The sequence below is a fragment of the Oxyura jamaicensis genome, chromosome 8 (assembly GCF_011077185.1).
Source record: "Oxyura jamaicensis isolate SHBP4307 breed ruddy duck chromosome 8, BPBGC_Ojam_1.0, whole genome shotgun sequence".
In the NCBI taxonomy this organism is placed as follows: Eukaryota; Metazoa; Chordata; class Aves; order Anseriformes; family Anatidae; genus Oxyura; species Oxyura jamaicensis.
Genome location: NC_048900.1, coordinates 19,452,851 through 19,471,523, shown reverse-complemented (window position 1 = coordinate 19,471,523; position 18,673 = coordinate 19,452,851). Strand labels below are relative to the sequence as shown.

The window sequence follows — 18,673 nt, the reverse complement described above, 5'->3', positions numbered from 1 at the left end:
ACATATTGCTAACTGAATTAGAAAGAATGAAGATGTAAAACTAGATATGAGAAAATAGAGCTGCAGAATATGTGACACCACCCGGGTTTTTATGTGCAACAAGCAGTGTGATATTAAATCATGCAGTTCCTTTCCGAGAAAGAGCTCCACTTACATAAAAATATATTTTTTAAAAATTAGTTATTCTGGTCTGCATTTTCAATAAAAATAACATGAAAGTATAACAATTTCAAGGTTTTTGCTGATCTCTGAATCAAATGTAGTCTAAAATATGGTTTTGGAAAAGCCAAACACATTGCAATTTCTATGGTGAATAGTAATATCAGATGATTTACCTCGACTAAGATATTAAAACCTGAAAAACAGTGGAAATTCCAACAGAGCATCAACTGCAGCTGTCAAATCTATTACAGTAATATCATAGCATATGTACTGTTTTCCCTTTAAAAGAGGAGATAGAAGGTATTAAAGTATATATGATTGGTTAAAAAGTCAAATTGCCGTTATTTTAGCTTTAATCTTGTGTTGCAAAATTTAAGTCTGTTTTAATACAGTAGTCAAATTTTACTTAAGCTTCAGCTTTCACAGGAATTTACTTCTTCTAGAATTGCAAGCCAGAATTTGTAAGGGTCTAATACTGCAAATGCATTTTCTGAAATACTTTGATCAATCAGATTAAAAGTCTACTGTTCTGCCATCCTGTTTAGCTACAGCTCCATCAAATATTGTTCCATAAGAATAACCAAATGGTGATTACCCATGCAAGGTGTTTCTTAGTATTGAAGCTTTTATCAGGGATGAATTCAGAAAATATAGTTGAAGAATCTTATTTATTTTTATAGCAACCACAATGGCCAAGACAAAATGCTCACCTCCTGTAAACTGTATGAATGCTGCATCTTCTTCATACTGAGTTCCAGCACGTTCAGAATCCCTCTGTAGATGTTCAGACCATCATCTGAGACAGAATCAGGAGCCATGAGGTTTCCAACGTGGCCATTGCTATACTCAAACTTGATGGGATTACTAAGTTGTCCAGTTAGTGCCTGAGTCAGTTTCAGTGATCGAGAGAATGAGCTTGTAGGCCAGATGCCATTGTACTCTGCTGCTTCGATTGAGTGAATCTAGAACAAAAGGGGGAATATAATTCCTCTTTAACTTTTTCATTTTTTTTTCTATACATGTAAGCAACTAGAGTTTTACTCACTTCAAAAATACACAGTTAAATAACATAAATTCTCTTCAAAGGGAAAACTTGCAGTTGTCATTTAACATAGTTCATACAAATACACATTTTTTATATATATAAAAGGAAAGAGTAATGCAAATAACTGTGACATTTCCACAGTCACTGCACTCTGCTCGCTTTCAGAGATAATCCATATTGCCAAAGGTTGACTTGTATGAAGAAATGAGCCAGAGAAGAACTGCATGAATCAGGTTGCTACCCAAAAGTAGTATGGAAGATCTGTAGGAAATTGCAGGAGAAAGTTAATGTTGCATAAAGCATCATTAACTCCTGTTGTGAACTCTGTCGTCTCTCTTGCTGGGGTCACAGAGCACAGACAGGAGTCAGAAACTAATAACATGGCTGCTGGGCCAGCCAGATAGTCATAATTAGTTTGAACAGTGGAGAGCAGATTACAAAAATTGTCCTTCCCTACATGTTTTGCAGTGGCACACGAGAGCTGAAGGCTCAGGCACTGGCCCCAACCCTGCTCCACACATCACACTCTAGCTTCAACCTGGGGCACATCCAAGCAAGTAGAAAGTTGTGCTAAACTGTGCATAACTACCCCATGGGAGTGGGGCATGTTTACCTTAGTTTCTCAGAGGACTCTTCCCTCCTATATATTTTGACAATTTGAAGAGACATATCTCTGACACCTTAGGCTGGCAATATGATCCAAGATGTGATTTAATTTCTCAAAAAGCCACACAAACTAAATTCTCATACAGCAAATTGTTGGAGACTGCACTTTCATATTTATTTTTGTTATTGTTGGTGAAGATCATTGCCAACTCCAGTAACTGAAGCTTACAGAGGAGGCTGTTACAGAGCAAATCCTTCATGCTGCCTCTTGGACATGCTTCTGGCATATTGCATTTGGTCAGGTTTGAGACTACTACAGGGTCAGCACGAGGTAGTTTTCCTGAGCCCTTAGGGTCCAGGCAGGACTTACGCTGTCTGCTCAGTTTTGAACACAGCTGGCAATTCCTTCCTGTGGGTTTGTGATGAAAATTTTGTCAGCTGGAAACTGCCCAGGGACCACAGCTTTTTACTTAGGCTGAATACAAACTGGTAGGCTATAGATGAAAGACAAATTCCCTGAACCATCCCTCCAAACTGTCTAATTTAAATATAACAGCAGCAAAATAAACTTCTCCAGGAGCAGAAGGGAATAAATGTATTGTTACCTTTCACTTAGAACTTGCCCCAAAATCTTGTGCTTTTTTTTTTTTTTTTTTTTTTTTTCCCCTTTCTTCCTAGAAAGTATTTATATTTGAAACTGAAACTTTTTCACAAATGCTCTAGGGCAGGTGAAACAAACAGTGTTGGAAGATTTTAGGGAACAGGAGTCAATTTCTGGTGAAGACTCACCCTAGCATACCAAGAGCCATTTCAAAATGTGTATTTGCCCTGGCCATGGGGCAAGGATAAGAATTCTACTTGCTCTGTGCCAGAGAAGTCTTCTACTCACCAGTATAGATGTGTGACTCTTATTTCCTTGTTTTTTGAAAAAATAAAAAAATAAAAATCCAGCTATTTGCAAAGGTCATAGAAAAACAATGTTTCCTGTCTAGCTCTATTATAATTTGAACTTATAAAAATACCTAGTACCAGAAGGGTAATTCAGTCTGAAAGGCTACATTTACAAGCATTTATCAGACAGTCACCAGTCTTTTTAATCTGCAGTTTTTCAATTTGCCCAATAAAAGCTTTTAAAAAGATCATTTTTCTTCCACATGCACAGAAGACTAAGTAGAATTTGTGTAAAGCAATTGAGGGGTGTGTTTCAATACATTCATTAGAAACTTGTCTAGGCTTCTGTTAAAGGCAAAAGTGTTTCTCACGTAATCAGAACTCTTAGTAATTACTCAGCATGCAGTAAAAATATACAATTGAGGATGACAAAGGATGTCATTTGGGACCCTGCAGAAAAAGAAGCCACCAGATGACATTAATTATGCTAAATATTGAATCACATCCAGCTACTGTTGTATGTTTTATTGCCTTTCGTTTGCTGGTTGCGAAATCAGTTGACTAAATAATCCTAGGTTGTACAGTTTGGAACAATTGGATTGATCCAGTAATAAATTATTGTGCATTTCAAATTACATTCCATTGTCTCCCTGACCACAAAGCAGAAGAAATCCTTCAAACGCAAGGTTGGCTTGAGCTGAGAATTACCTGACAAAGTGCAAATAGAATTTAGGGCACTGCATAAAAAAATAATAGCGTTAGTTACATTCTGCCTGAGTAAGCACAATATATGACGAAACTTAATTGCTTCCCAAAAGCTTAAAAAAATGTATGAACAGAATTTTACCTTTCAAATTGAATACATTTTCTTACCCTAATAAGACAAAGTTTTGGCCCAATACCACTAATTTCCACTTTACTTTTTATTCTTATTCCAGCTCTTGCGAGTCCTTTTTCTGGAAGTCCACTGAGAAGTATACTTTCATGGTTATATGTATAAACCTTGTTTTCACTGAAATCAGGTTCTGCAAAGAAATGTTTCCCATAAAATGTTATAGAGATTATATAGAACATATTAAAGTACCTGTATTAAAATGTATGGAACAAAAAATATGAATTTGTTCATTTTTTTACTTCACCTGAGGAAAATTAGCTGTTGTAAAATTGTATGAAACATTGATATACTTTTCAGATTCTATTTTGAATTTCACTCATTGTAATTATAGTAGCTGATAGGAAAATTACTTACGGTAATTAAGATGCTGGCTCCCTAAAAGAGAAGGGAAAAAAAAAGAGTAATGAAATGACAAAGCAAAGATAACCCAAAATGTTAACGTATTTTAGTATGAAAGACTACAACTCATCTTGTACATATGGCATAACTCTTTCCAATTAATTTTACTTGTAACTCAGAATATACACAAAACTTTTTTCTTTTTTTTTAATCAAACAACAAAAAATGACATAAAATCATTTTTTAAATAAAATTTTTTAAGTTCATTTTTATAAGTGAACTGTATTTAGATTCTGAAACCTCTTCCTGAATCTATTATTATGTTCATCAGAGCAGATAAGTTACTTACCGGCCAGGGTTAAAAGCAGTGTTAATATCAAGCCCCTCATGATGGGGATAAAGTAAAGGTGAACATGCTGGGTTCCCTTTTATAAAGGCATGTGCTATCACATGCCCCTTTTGGCAAGTTGATTTGACAAATAACTGCATTTTAGAATGAGTATTGATCAATCAAAAAATAAACATCTCTGAGGGCATGAATGCTGACAATTTCAAATCACCTCATTATTTCAACTAACTTTATTTCTATGTGAAACAGAAATGTTGTTTTTGGAATATCTTTCTTTTTTTTTCTTTTTTTTTTTTTATAGTAAAAGAATAAATAAAATACAACATTAAATCAAAATAGTTCCTTAATAATAACTTTCTCCATTCTTAACTTTGATGTCCTGATAATTTTTACTTGCTAAGGATCACATCTTTGCAGACACACCTTGCTCTGTCACATTGAACATCTACTTTTAGAGGAGAGTTTGTAATTGATTTTATAGATTTAGGACTGAGATACATCTAAACTCATAGTCATGAAAAGAGAAATGGTCTTTCCGCAGTACCTACCACAGCTCTTTTTGCAAGTGTTGCTTGCTGCTTACACCTGGGAAGACAGATCTTCAGTATAACGTTCACATTAGCTTCTGGCTAATGGTCAAAATTTGTACTATAAATAACAACAAGAGGGAAGATAATTTCTTTGTTTATAAGAAGAATACAATAAAACAGGAGGTACATTCCTGGAAGCAGCTCAGAGAAGTGGGAGCCTCAAGTCCTCCGTGACTTCTCTAGGGCCTTTGGCTGCTGAGTCTCTGGGGAAAATGCATCCAGAACTTCCCACTAGCAGCCATAACATTTAGATCAATCCCTAGCAAAGCTAATTCAGGAGTGAGTTTCCTCCCTAACCTCAGTTATACATATTTTTTTTAAGTGTTTTAACATTTACTTTGAACTTAAGCTTGTCTTTTGGTCAAATGGTAAATTAAATATCATGTAAAACCCACCTGGGTACAAGGGTTATTGAGGGGGCAGGAAAGAGAGCTCAGGAATGTATATCTGCTATTTCCTTGAGGCTGTGAAAGGTATAACATCCATGCAAGTAATGCACATCATCAGGCAGCTGAACTCTATCCTCCAAAAGGAGAACAAGGTTTTCTCGGCTGTTGCTATTCATCAGGGAGCAGAATGGTGAAACCTGAGTTTGGGTCCTGAGGCCTACACCACCAGAGCCTAAGAATATGCTTAACGCAGGTCTCATCCAACAGTCTCTTTACTGGGTTACTTCATTTACTTGGAGTGATGCCACCTGACTGAGGAATAAAGAAGTGATTATTGTGGTGCCAGTGCACCTGAGCTGCGGCTGTAGTGGGAGGAAACACAGTCATATGCTAGGCCCCTTGCTTGCTGCAGCCCCACTGGCAGCATGCAGCTGAGAGGAGCCGTGAATGGAGTGAGGTCTGCTTTGCTTGGGGACTTTCTCTGCTGACACCACCCTGAGAGTTTTTATATAGCAGCTTTCTTCCACAAAGGGAAAATGTGTATCTGGATGAGTAGTCAGATCTTCCATGAAAGGAAGTGTGTGTCTAATAAAATATTGAAAAATATACAATAGATGTATGAAGTGTTACAAGAGACTAGTAATTGGTGTGTTCCTTCGCCATGGGTTTAGATGGTGAAAAATTAAGTGCACATGGCTCATGTTTTCCTTCAGGATTCTTACTAACAGCCCTGGCTTCTCAGTGTGTGAGAGATGATGAGACACGCTTTGCTTGCAGGCCCTGTGAAATCCAGCAGCATACCTTGGCTGGCATATATGCACTGTCAAATATAGTTAGAAATGCCTTATAAAAAAGCTGTGCTGCTTGCAGCCAGGATGGAAATAAATGCACCACAGCAGTGCGATGTGTGCACACCTCCCAGCTTCAGTCACCCTGCTTGTCAGCACTGCTCGTCATGCTGCAACCTGGCCTCTGCACAGCGCTGGGTTAGCATGCTCAGCTGGCCATGTTTCCATGTTATGGAGTACAGAAACTGTATAAGTGAGACCAGTAATTTAAACTATATTATTAGCAACATATTGAAATAATGATTAAGGGACACACACATTTGGAGTTATAACATTTTTCAATTTTCATAAAAGGCTTCATAATTGAGATATAACGAATAGTTTTATTCTAACTGGATATTGAAAATATTGCATTTCTTTGTTGTTGTTGTTGTTTTTTGTTTTTCAATGGGAACTACTGTAGGAGTCTAAGCTTGCAATCAGTATATAGATACCTGATTACTAGATAATTAGCTAAAATAATTAATACCGTGTTTTCATCTGCAATGTCTTCTCTATTTTGAATAACCCCTCTCTACCTACCTTTTTCTGCTTAGTGGTTAGGAGAAAGTGATTTCAGAATTGTTGCACCCATTATTACTTAAAAGGGGCAACTAATAAATTCAGTAAGTGGAGAGGACATAGCTAGTATCTGAGGGTCACAGCACTGATCTCTAATCCTTTCTCCAAAGGAGACCCATCTTTCCATCTAGCTCTGAGAGCAGAAACAGGCCATCTATTACTTTAAGAAAATTGACAAAAAGAGGAAAGGTGAGAGCCATGCTTTTTAAAGCCAGTATGTTTCTTAAACGTTCAACATGTTATGATAGTGAGCAAGAAAAAAAAAGAAAATAAATAAAATACAATTAATCAGGCCCTCCACAAGCAAATTCTAAGTGTTTAATTTAGTTGCTGAGGAAGGAACATTAATATGGGCATGGTCTTTACACACAACCTGTGTCTTTTTTCTTTTAAAGATATAAACAATGAAGAAAAGGATTTCTTAAAAAGTGATGGGAAATATCGTGGGATTTTTTAATTTTAGAGGGAAGAGAGTGTATGGCATTGAGTGTTAGAGAATGCATGATGGCTGTATAAGGGCTGCAGTAAGATGAGGTAGGCTGCTTTGAATTTACAGGGCACTTGGACCATAAATGAAACATGAATACAGGCTAATTAACCTGATTAGAGCTATTGCTTCTACACTGCAATTGTCTTTACATAACACATTCTGCTTGGGTAACAGAGTCTTATTATCTGCTGTTGTACTGCTGCCGATAGCTCTGCACTCTCCTTGTTCTGTATTCATGTTGCTGAATTATGGTGCAGTGATGCCATTTCCATCCTGCTAATATATAGCCTACCAACAAAGCAGGGATTAGCAAAACAGCTCCCAAGCAACCATAGCTGGTTAAAATAGACATAATCAGTTGGCTAAGCTAAGTGATTTTTAGTTTTCAGTTTTCCTAATTTCTAAAGATAAAGAAGCCTTACTTAAAACTTATATAATTATAAAAATAATAATAATAAAAAATCCCACCTGTTTCACATTTAACATTAACTCCTTGTTTTTTTTTGTATACATATATATATATATATTTTTTTTTTGCTATTGTAGCATAGCCTCCGAGATAATGTTTGATATTCTCTCCAGAGACTCTGGACAGTGCCTAATGAATAAGAATGTGTTCTGGGTTGGGCTAAATTGCCATATGCTGATTCTAGTACATTCACAAAGGGTTTCTGTTACACTAGCTTGCTTTAAAAGGTGCTTTTTAAAATTATTTTTTTCTTCTTTTCTCCCCCACTTCCATTCCTTTAACTAGAAAGAAACCAACAGGCCTAATTCCCTGCAGTTACCCCAGTTTGATGCTGGCACACCACCAATGGAGTGATAGCTGTGAGAATCAGATATGATGTTCGCAAAATGAAAGAGGTAGAAATGCTATTTATATTTTGTATATCTGTTGGGCTATGCATGGTTTGAAAGATGTTGTTGATCTAGAGTTATAGTATTGCTGTAAATTATTTTTTTTAATAAGTTTGTTTTACTTATGCTGTTAGACCAAAGACATTTCAATGAACTTGTCAGTGTGATTGTTCCTGATGTCTACCCTGGATTTGCCTGTCATTTCCAGAGCAAAGAATGAACGTGAGAAAAGGAGGAAGTGTGGAATAAATCTCTGGCTGTCTCAATCTGAAAGCCAATTGTTTTGATATAACTAACTTAGTTTTACGAAGTTGTTCAAAGGGTTTTAATTTCATTTAAATACAAAAAACACATTCTGAAATCTAGTAGTCCACTGTCATTGCTATCATCATTGGCTCATCAGCTGGCATACTGATTAAGAAACCTCAGGATTTCACCTCCCCTCCCCCCCCCCCTCCATATATACTATGTCCCAAGTCATTTAGTAGGGTTAAATGTCAGACCATTTGTCATCTGAGATTTGAGTCACGTCATATCTGAGGACTGGTGTTTGCTATGTAATTCTATTGCACTAGAAGATAATTTCCCCAAGTTTATCTTAACCCTACCCTAGACTTCATGGTCACACAGTGATTAGATTCAGTGGCATTGGTCATAACAGGAAATCAGGTAGCTCTGAAATTTAGCCCTATCATGTCTCCACTTCAGTCAGTTTGGGGTTGAAATGGTGACTGCATAAATTGGACAATGGAGAGCTCTGTGTGCTGTGTTATACATTGCCTATAGACTGAGGTACTGCTTGTAATTGCATGCTTGGTTGGAGCTACCACAACTTATTCAGAAAGAAAAAATACCTGTAGAAAGTTTATTCCAATGTACTCTGACTGTATAAAACATCACAGGGAGGTGAGGAGGACCCAGGCCATCCTATGTGCCTTAGGATGGACTGCAGGAAGAAGTTTAACCTGGTTCAGCAAGGACTCAGCAGCAACCCTTTTGTTGCTGGGAGCATATGAGCTATAGACTTGTTGCCACCTCAGAAAAAAGCCTGTTATCCTCCGTAATCCTTTGTGAGGATCCTTTTCTGTTCTCTGATGAACAAGACCTTAGTCATTTGTGGGAGAGCCTTAGGAAGAACAAGATTCTCAAAACATTCTGTTTCTTAAGACCAAGACAAATATGTTAGAGATAGAGAACTTCAGACTCTCCTAAGAAAGGAACTGGGTTTATTATTATATTTTTTTAAAGTGTGGAGTTGTACAAATATATACGAGTCCGCAAAAATGTGACTTATTTTGTGGTTCCACCCAAAATGTATATAATTCTTTATGAAAAATAAAGGATTTGTTTTCCCCAGAAGCCAATATTTACAGGTTTATTTACGATATTTTTTTTTCTGTTTTTTTAGACCTTCACCTTAGCATTGTATTCCCTTATACCACAAAGCCATGGCAAGAGTATGGATATAGATTGTCACTTTCTAGTGTTAGATTGTCTGGTAAGTTTATGATATCAGGAGGAAGCTTAGTATGAACTTATTCTCAGTATAGAATATATGAGGAGTGTGATACCTCTAGTTTCACAGCACTGGGTCACTGTGACATTAGGTCACATGGGTCAGATAAGATAAGCAGTGTATTATTCCCGAGGAAGAAGCAGATAATGCTCTGCCAGTTCAAACAACAGACATTGACTTTACCCTCAAAAAAAAAAAAAAAAAAAAAAAAGGCAATATCATGTACCAGTATTTAATCAATGACTTTGACTTCCAAAGATTAAAGGGTCTAACCATATAAAAATAATAACACAGTTTGTTTTTTAAGTTCATGTGAAAGTTAGTTCAGGAATATATTGAGCACCATATGTTTCATTACTTTGAAGGAAAGTTGCTAAGTTATTATTCACTGTATAGTATGTATTAATCATAATCCTGTTTTCTGTATAAGACAGTTGCAGTTTAAAGTACTAAATGGAACACTGATGTTTGTATCTGCTTATTAAGCAAGTGTAGACCCTCAACAGTGCTATGTTTCCACATTGCCTATGAACATCAGAGGATAAACTAACACTTGAACACAACTTTGTCTAAGACTATGTAGAATTAGTTTCTTCACCCCCAATATAAAGAATGAAGGTTGACAAATTCCTACATCCAGGATGCATGCCTTGATGCAGATCCAGGTCTGCAATTGATAGTTGTCTGGTGCCTTACGCTCTTAAACAATTGCATTTTCACCCTTCTTGCAGAAAATTTCTTACCCATTTGACTGGGCACAATTTTAACTTCTTATGATAAAGACTGCCTTTTGCTGCAGGAAGCATTTAACACAGTCAGAATGCCATGAATGCTGTTCTCCTGCACTGTGTGCGCAGCCTTAATGAGTAACTGCTCAAATTCTATTTTCAAGGCTTTTTAGTCTGAATACAGGCAAAAGTTAAAGGCAGACTGGCTGACTACGCTCCCTACCCCAAAATGAAGTTTTTCACTCAGTTTAACTGGAGCTATATCTACTATATACTGACACTAATTTGCTCTTTGAGCAATCTCTGCAACTTTAGTGCAAATATTCAAGGATTTAAATAGTTCTTAATACAAGTAGGATTTGAAAAATCTGCTCTATCATATGCACCTCTCAGACCATTTTTGAATAGTTCTTTAAGGCTTTATATGAGGAAACCGATCAATTTATTAACTGTTTATTTACTTATTTGTATATTTACTGTAATACCTAAATTCATTTCCTTTGATCATCTCACCATTTAAAGAAAACACTAAGAAGATAATTATTCTCCTGGTGTTTATTTTAATGTTCACGAAATTCCTATACATCACCAAACAATGTTGGTCTGCAAACTGAGATGGGACATAATTATCCAATTCTTTAATTCTTCAGGGAAGGCAATGGAATTAAGACAGACAGCTAGATTCCATGGATGTTTCATATACGTTTTTTCTTGTTGGCCTTTTTTCTCTTCTGACAATTTATTTTGTGATTCATTCATTCGCAGGTTGAGTTTCTTCTTTGATAAACTGATGTAGCTCAGTCAAAAGACATGGAATTGGATCAGTTTACCCCAGTTGAGTATCCAACTCAATATTTTTAATCATTTAATGCAGGAATGTGTTGGTTGATGCTACCTTCTTATTTTTCTAGAAGTTTTCTAACAACAACTAAATTTCTTTAAATTAGTTATTAGTACCCCGTAATTGTTCCGGAGTGCTCATGCTAAAAAACATAGAGCAATGTTGTTGTTACCTCATACATGCTTCCAACATTCATAATATTTATGCTTTTTTTCCCCCAGAATTTTTGGACACTGACACTAATAACAAGGAGTGAAAGAACTAAAAGCAAACAGAAACTAAGTGTCCTCTTTGCTTAGAGACTGATTTAAGACCTTTTCTAGAGATAATAAAACTATCTGGTTTCAGAGTTCTGCAGGTTTTCTGAAGTGGACTAGTCCTTTACCACTTGTAAAGGACTAATTTACCACTAGTGCACCTAAAAATGCATATAGAGTATAAACTTCTAATAAATATATGCCTTAAAAACACATATATATTTTAATTCCTAACATGTTGTACAAATGTCCTGTACCACTTACACTTTGTCAGACAACCACTGGCAACTACTCTCCACTGCAGATGCCTCTGGCTCCCATCTCACATGCAGTTAAAGCAGAACTGACTATCAACACAACTTAGCACAGACTTTTCCATATATTAAAAAGCTCAAATCTTTTTCTCGATGAAACTATTACTCATAAATAACAATAAATAAAGAAATAAATAAAAATCTGGCCATGTTTAGGTTCTACAGACAGTTCCTGGGCTTTCTGTAGAAGTAGTGTGCTCAAGCCATTGTTCTAATAGATGATAGTAGTGCCATTGTTGAACCTGGAGTCAAAAGATGCTATCATTTTAGGTAGAAATGTTGATACAAAATAATTCAGTGTCTTTCTAGAAGGTAGCAGCCCTATAAGCTTTCAGCTCTCCTCACCAAGCAATCTACAAAGAAATGTTGCCAGGAGAAGCTATGGAGGAGTGTGGGAACAGCTCATCTTCCAGGCATAAATGTAACTGCTGGTAACAACAAAGGGAAATTAAAATATGAGATATACAGCTGTAAAATAAAATATGCTCTATATGAAAGCACATCAGCAGCTCCATCCTTAAATTTCCACTCACCAACATGTTGGGAAATGTATAGAAAAAGATAAAAAGAGAGTGACAGCAGTGCATGTACCAAGACTTAGGCAATGTCTGAAGAGAGGGTAACAAATGCTCTGTCTTAATGAAGCATGGAATAGAAACTGATCTTGGAGTACAGTTGAAAAGCCAGACCAGTCACCTGGGAAACAAGAAAAAAGGGAAAACAAGCAAGTAGTCTCAAGCCTCACAAAACATTCACGAAATAAAACTACCACATACTTGCAAGTTAGTGGCTAATAGTCTCCAAAATTATAGAACTCTCTATGCTAAATGTAGGCATACTACCACAGGTACATAAGCCAGCCTTAACATCAAAGAAGATAATTACTGAAACATCACACCCAAAGTATATAAAAAGAACATTAAATAAAGAACATTAAAGGTATTTCTAGAGACATTCTTCCAACTGCAAGGAGCAGTTTAGTGATGGGTTTAAACAATCTGCCTTTCATCCTGAAGTTTCAGCAAATGGGAGTTTTTTATCAATGAGTAAATTGCTTCTTCTTCTCAGGAAAGGTGAACTCTGTGGACAGATTTTCAAAATGCACCTGGATTAAGCCCATGGACATCTAGCTGTGAGAAATAAGGTGCCAAAGACAACCACCAAAGGCAAATCAGGGCAGTGTAGGAAGGACAGTCACTGAAGTTGGCCTGAGCTGCCTGCAATGGCATGGTTGCACAAGGGGTGAGGAGAAGACATACAGCAATGGTATGAAAGGGCAAGTTCTGTGAAGCAGCCATTTTTTTCCAAGAGTACTCCCCTACCCTGGGAGATAATGGGAGCACACATCACCGAAGAGCAGGAGACACACAGTAAACTGACAACAGCTTCAGATTGATCTGGAGGGAGGGAATAGATGCCAGCCTTCCCAGGGAGGGATGCGTTCGATTTCTCATCATAGCACTTTGCACACACTGACGCTCATTTTGCCCTGGAGCTTTATAAGATCTTTGACCCAAGACAAGTGTTTTTGTCCCACTAATTATGCTTAATTGGAAACCTATTGTTTTTACAGAGAGACTCTGGTCTTCTGAATAGGCAGATGGAAAAAAATATGAGGAAAAAGGGGATTTCAAATGAAACACACAGGTGTTATTTTGTGTGTTTTGTTACTTCAATATTAAGTAGTTTATTTTTGGCTCTCTGTCTTGGGGGAAAAATGTTTTGAATTTACCTTTGTAAACAAAAGAATAAGGAGATATTTTAGACAATTTTAATAAATACACACCAAAAAATACTCTGGAAACAAATGAGAATAATTTGAAGCTACACAATAAAAAGAATATATATATATATATAAAATTCTACTTTTCCATTTTGAAACCCATTTAAAATTCTTCAGAGGAGCAGGCTGGAAAAGGTGTCTACTCTAGTCTCTTATCTGAAGCCAGGAGCAAGTGTACAATGCAGAAAAAAAGGAACCAAGAATAAACTTTTCTCCCTTTGATCTTTCCATTGGTCCTTCAGAACAATATAGGAGAGCTTCAGGTATTTTCTTTTTCTTAATCTTGCACTTCTGGAAGACCCCTGAATTTCGTATATTCTGCTTTTCCCAGTTGGCTTTTCTCTCTTATCTGGAAAAGTTATTCTAATGTCTCTCGTTTTCAACCTCTCTCTTGCTTTGTGGCATTACAGACACAGTTACTCTGTGTCCCAAACTCAAAGCTGAATGAGAAGCCCACTACAACAATACCCCTCAGATGGTTCCTTGATCTCTCAAACAGCCCATGCTGTAGTTCTCTAAACCTCTCAGTAATTTACATTGCTTCATGGGGACTTAGACTGTATTAACTACGAAGAAGACTGAATAAAATTGAGTACTCCTCTTAGCAGTTCGGAGAGTGGAAAGGGAGCTGCATTTAAGCCATCCTTTAGGTGCTGCTGCCTCCTCCTGTGGTGCCCTGACAATGCCACTGTCACAAAATTAGACTGCAACCTTGTCCTTTCCCACCACTGCTTTACATACATAAAGGTGTGGGAGGCACTGTCTTCCCAAACCTCTCCCAAAACTGTTCTTGTGTTTGTGGTGGGCAATGCTAATAAACAAATAAGAAAAAAAAAAGCACAACAAAAATTGCAGAGTTATTTGTATAAAATATTCTATCCCTTCTTTGCGTGTATGCTATGCTGATTACCATGTATGTTAATGGCGCCATAGTAAAATGTAAATGTTCGTCACTAGAAATATGCTGTATTGTCCCACAGGGACTCTGAAAGCGAAAAAGCCCAGCTTCCCCTCATCACTATAAAACAAGGGATTGAGAGAGAGGGAGAAACCGCAAAAACATGAGACAGCAGTCCAAGCACCTGATTCTCTTGCAGCAACGTTGCTGGCAGTAATTCATGTGTTGTGGTGGGAGGAAGGAGCTCCAAGCAGGGATGTAAAGGAAGAGGAAAGAATGCTGACATCTGTGCTGCAGGTGCTTCACTATTACAAATAAATGTTGCTGTTTGTTTGTGAAGTGCAAGAGACAACAACACTTAAGGTATATCTCCTGGAAGGAGGTTAACAGGGAAGCTATCTCCCTTCACATTTCTGTTTCATTCTGTATTTCATTAGGTAAGAACTCTCCAGAAACAGTTTACCTTAACCTCATTAACAGTATCTGACAACTGCTTTCTCTCCAGCTTCACTTCCCCCAAATGCTCATGATCAAGAAAGACACAGTTCACAGTTTTCTCTTCCTCTTTTTTTTTTTTTTTTTTTTTTTTTTTTTTTCCCTTATGAAAGCCTACAGTATGTAATGAATGATTGCTGCCAGGAGCACACTGCAAAGTGTCTATGTGACGATTATGTGAGAGGTTCATAGTCTTTCACATTCCATAGTGTAGAAGTGAGCCTTTGGGGCACCTCAAAAAGTTCTAAAACACTTGATTTCATTCAGGGAAGAATCAAAGAGTTTCAGTAGAAGAAATTGTCTTTACACACATAAAAAATGAAGGTTTCTAAAGGGATCTTTTAGTTAGATGACAGAAAACCTGCATTTTGTAATACCGCAGGGGTTCTTTTAATAAGTCACTGAAAAGTTCCATTTGACAAGTTAAACCTTGAATTTTTTTTCATACTTATTATAGCCAAGGAGGTGCTAACCTAATACAATGGGCAAAGGAGTGTTATCACAATACAATAGACCAGACAGAGTTAGTACAATACTGGGCAATAAGGGATCTCACTATAATGAGTGAGAAGCAGTGTCTGCAACATAAGAAGCAAGTTTCAGAAAAAAGAAAAGAAATGCGTTTAGTTTGTTATTGCACATTTTATAGCTGCAATTGTAACCCAGCGCAAAGACCTCAAGATGCTTAAGAGTCTTCTTTAAAAAGCAGAATGATCACTTACTTCAAAGGTTCACAGGCCAAAAGAGACCATTATGGTTTCTGAACTAGGAGCCTCAGTAACACAGGCAATAGATTATTGCAAAATATTACTTAAATCAAACCTGATATTGGAGTTATATCAGCAGTGTAAAGCTAGAGCTTAGTTTGGTCTTGTGTGTTGCTCACACTGATGCACTGTGAGGGCTGTGGAAGTCCTTAATTAACACTAGATCTGAAATCACTTCTTTCTCTCTACACCTCTGGTATCTATTTCCATGATTTATATATATATATATACATATATATATATATATTAATGGATATATTAATGGCATTGAAGTCATTTTCTCCCATTTATGCTCACTTCCCAGCTCATGTTCAAATTTCAAGGAGCTTTAGATCGGGCATCAAGATAGTCCTATTGAAAGTATGAAACGTGTTTTGCTAGAAGAACATTCCCATCCACCGCATCATTCTAAAGCACAACATGGGCAAAGGATGCTCAAAAGAAATTCATACATTGTGCTATATGTAAATCTGTGCAGTTATTCAGCAAACTAAACTCTGCAAATGTATGTGACCTACTTTTCAGATTGTTTAGCACCTAATAGTATCCCTGCTGCCAATCAAATGGCAACTGCAAATATAATATATGCCCTTGATCTGGAAAGAACAGATCTATGGATACCTTGAATAACACTTGGGAAAGTTATAGGAGAAAATGAGATGGGTAAGAGGTTGATTTTACAGTATAGCTGTATGAAGGCTTGGCTGGGGAAAATGTGCTGCTCATTCACTTGATAAGTGGCCAGCCTGAAGTATTTGGGGTAGAATGGTGATATGGAGCGAAATTGTAACATACAGAGATACAATCTGACGCACTAAGATATGCCTATGATAGGCATCTGAAAGTCCAAGTAGCACCTTTCCTGATTACTAAGAAGGTCTAATACAAAGCTTCATACAAAATAGCGACATGCTTGAAAAATGCCCATTAGCAGTCATAATATATGATGCACTATTTTTTCTGATGTAGATATGAGGCAAGCAATGTGTTTTGGAGTTAGCTGGTATAGTACAGTTTAAGGAGGAGTGAACTGACTTCGGGATTTGAATTTCTGAACATTTTTAGTAGGTTGATACAGAGGAAAAAGCGCATTCTTATTTAACAGAAAATCTGCTTAGAGGTGTGTAAGCTTGAATTCAAACATGACAAAACACAGCAAAGTTACAAATATCACTAGAATGGAACAAACCTTTTGGCTTCAGTAAGAACCAATTTATAGCTACTAACAAAAAGAAACTGAAATATTTAAGAGTTCCAATTGCTAAATAGCCTGCAGGAGTCAGAAAACTTGGTTCTGTGGTTGAGGCAATGGATATACCCTGAGAAGAACCAGTTTCAATTTATGGTTCCATGTTGTTGGAGCAAATCACTCAATACAAAATGTGGATAGTATGTCATGCCTATTAGACTATAAAAGTTTTAAGGCAGGGAAAATCTCTCACTAGGTGAAGATTCAGAATCTACTTCAAAGAAATATCTATTTTGACTGAGAGGCTGAGGTATCCCTATATTAGAAATATTGATCAATAACAAAAACAAATACTTCCCAACCTCCCCTGGTTGCTGGTTCTTAACTCAGATGTAATTGGGAACACAGATCTGCACATAGATTTTTTTTTTTTTTTTTTTTTTTTTTTTTGTAAGGTTTGGGTCAGATAACTCTTGCTTGCTGAAGAAGTGGCAGTCTAGAAAAAAAAATAAAATGAAGCAGGGAGGTAAGAAAACACAAGAAAAAGGAGGAACTGATGGAAGCAAATGAGCTGATGAAGATATTCTACTGGTCTGCTGATGAAGAACAGTTGCTCCTGAAGACCTCCAGTGAGACAAGGGAAGATATTTGGGGAACTGATGGTTGGCAAAGTTCTGTTGAAGCAGAAGACAGAGTGCTGGCAAAATAGAGGCAGAGGATCATGTGATTCACACATGCTACCTGAAAGAATCAATGCTTATCCCAAACAACTTCCACCTCATAGTCTAGCACTACATAGAACAGAATTTTGTCAGGTGAAAAATATTGCTTTCACCTCAAAAATATAAAAAATTTCCAAATATGGGGAGTAATGGTTAAGGGGAAAAAAAAATTATTATGGAGACAAATATCCACAATTCATAAACAGGGTTCAAACCATAAGAAAGAGCAAGGATGAGATTTTTTTATTATTGTTATTTTTTTCTTAGCCAGTACTCCATGCTAAAACTAACCCCTGCTCTGAGTTCTCTTCTTGTGCTTGTGTTGCTTCATGCAGCCCTTGCCATCCTACCTTTCTCATCTTTTGCTTTCACAAATCCCTGCATCTGCAACACTGCTGTTCTTTACAGCATCTCTGTCACACAGGATGGGGGCTAATGTTTTCAACAGATGTAAATGCTTTTTGTTCAGAATGGAGTGGGGATAGGTTACAGAAAGAAGTGACCCCTCTCTATCAGCCTTGTTCTCTCCCTTCTCTAAGTGACTTTGGGTAGTAATTTGGTGGGAAGACATGTAACAGATGGATAAAGTATGGTGAGAAGTTGTTTTTATCTGCCTCTAATTAGACATGGAGATAGAGAGAGCAGTTTCTGGGCATTAGGAAGAAGGTTTGTTTGGCAGAGGTTTTGAAACTTGGTCACATACTTTTTGCTTAACAGCTTACAAGATAGTGTATTTTAAGACTGAGTAGGTGTTTATGATCTGTACTGAAAAAAAGACTATGGTATGAACGTTGCTGGTGAAAGCGGTTTCAAATTATGCCTGAAAAGGCTGGCAAAGATGAAGGAATCACTATGTAGCATGGCCCTTAACCTTGGAGAGCTGCATGCTGACCACCCTGCTTCTGTTCGATGGCTCCTCACAGGACAGAACAATAGGTGCTACCATCTCAACACGGGAATTCAGCACACAGTAAACACTGCACCCCCATGCTTTTGGAGGATGACAGCAACTTCCTTCAGTTGATATAGACATATGCATTTATTGCTAGGGGAATCTAGCTTCCCATTAAGTGCCTCTCAACTCAAATAGCTCCGATTGTTCTTTTTTTTTTTTTTTTTTTTTTTTTTTTTTTTTTTTTT

At 36.9% G+C, this 18,673-nt stretch overlaps 1 protein-coding gene and 1 long non-coding RNA gene across 12 annotated transcripts in view; one reads left to right on the top strand and one right to left on the bottom strand.

Moving 5' to 3' along the window:
* LOC118170580 (vitellogenin-1) overlaps positions 1-4,422 on the bottom strand; it is a 43,656-nt gene extending 39,234 nt beyond the window's left edge. For 10 of the 11 annotated variants that reach the window (XR_004752791.1, XM_035332925.1, XM_035332930.1 and 7 more), the window contains exons 1-4: positions 4,288-4,422; positions 3,954-3,974; positions 3,578-3,729; positions 873-1,124 (exon numbers count right to left, since the gene is read on the bottom strand). Coding sequence is in view for 10 of the 11 variants with exons in the window: in XM_035332925.1 (XP_035188816.1) it covers positions 873-1,124; positions 3,578-3,729; positions 3,954-3,974; positions 4,288-4,327 (465 nt within the window). In the remaining variant the exon portion in view is untranslated. The other variant, XM_035332935.1, reaches the window with a different exon arrangement.
* Positions 4,423-6,160: 1,738 nt separating this feature from the next.
* LOC118170583 overlaps positions 6,161-18,673 on the top strand; it is a 24,976-nt gene continuing 12,463 nt past the window's right edge. The window contains exon 1 of the long non-coding RNA XR_004752792.1: positions 6,161-6,301. This is a non-coding gene — a long non-coding RNA (uncharacterized LOC118170583). The remainder of the gene's footprint in view (positions 6,302-18,673) is intronic.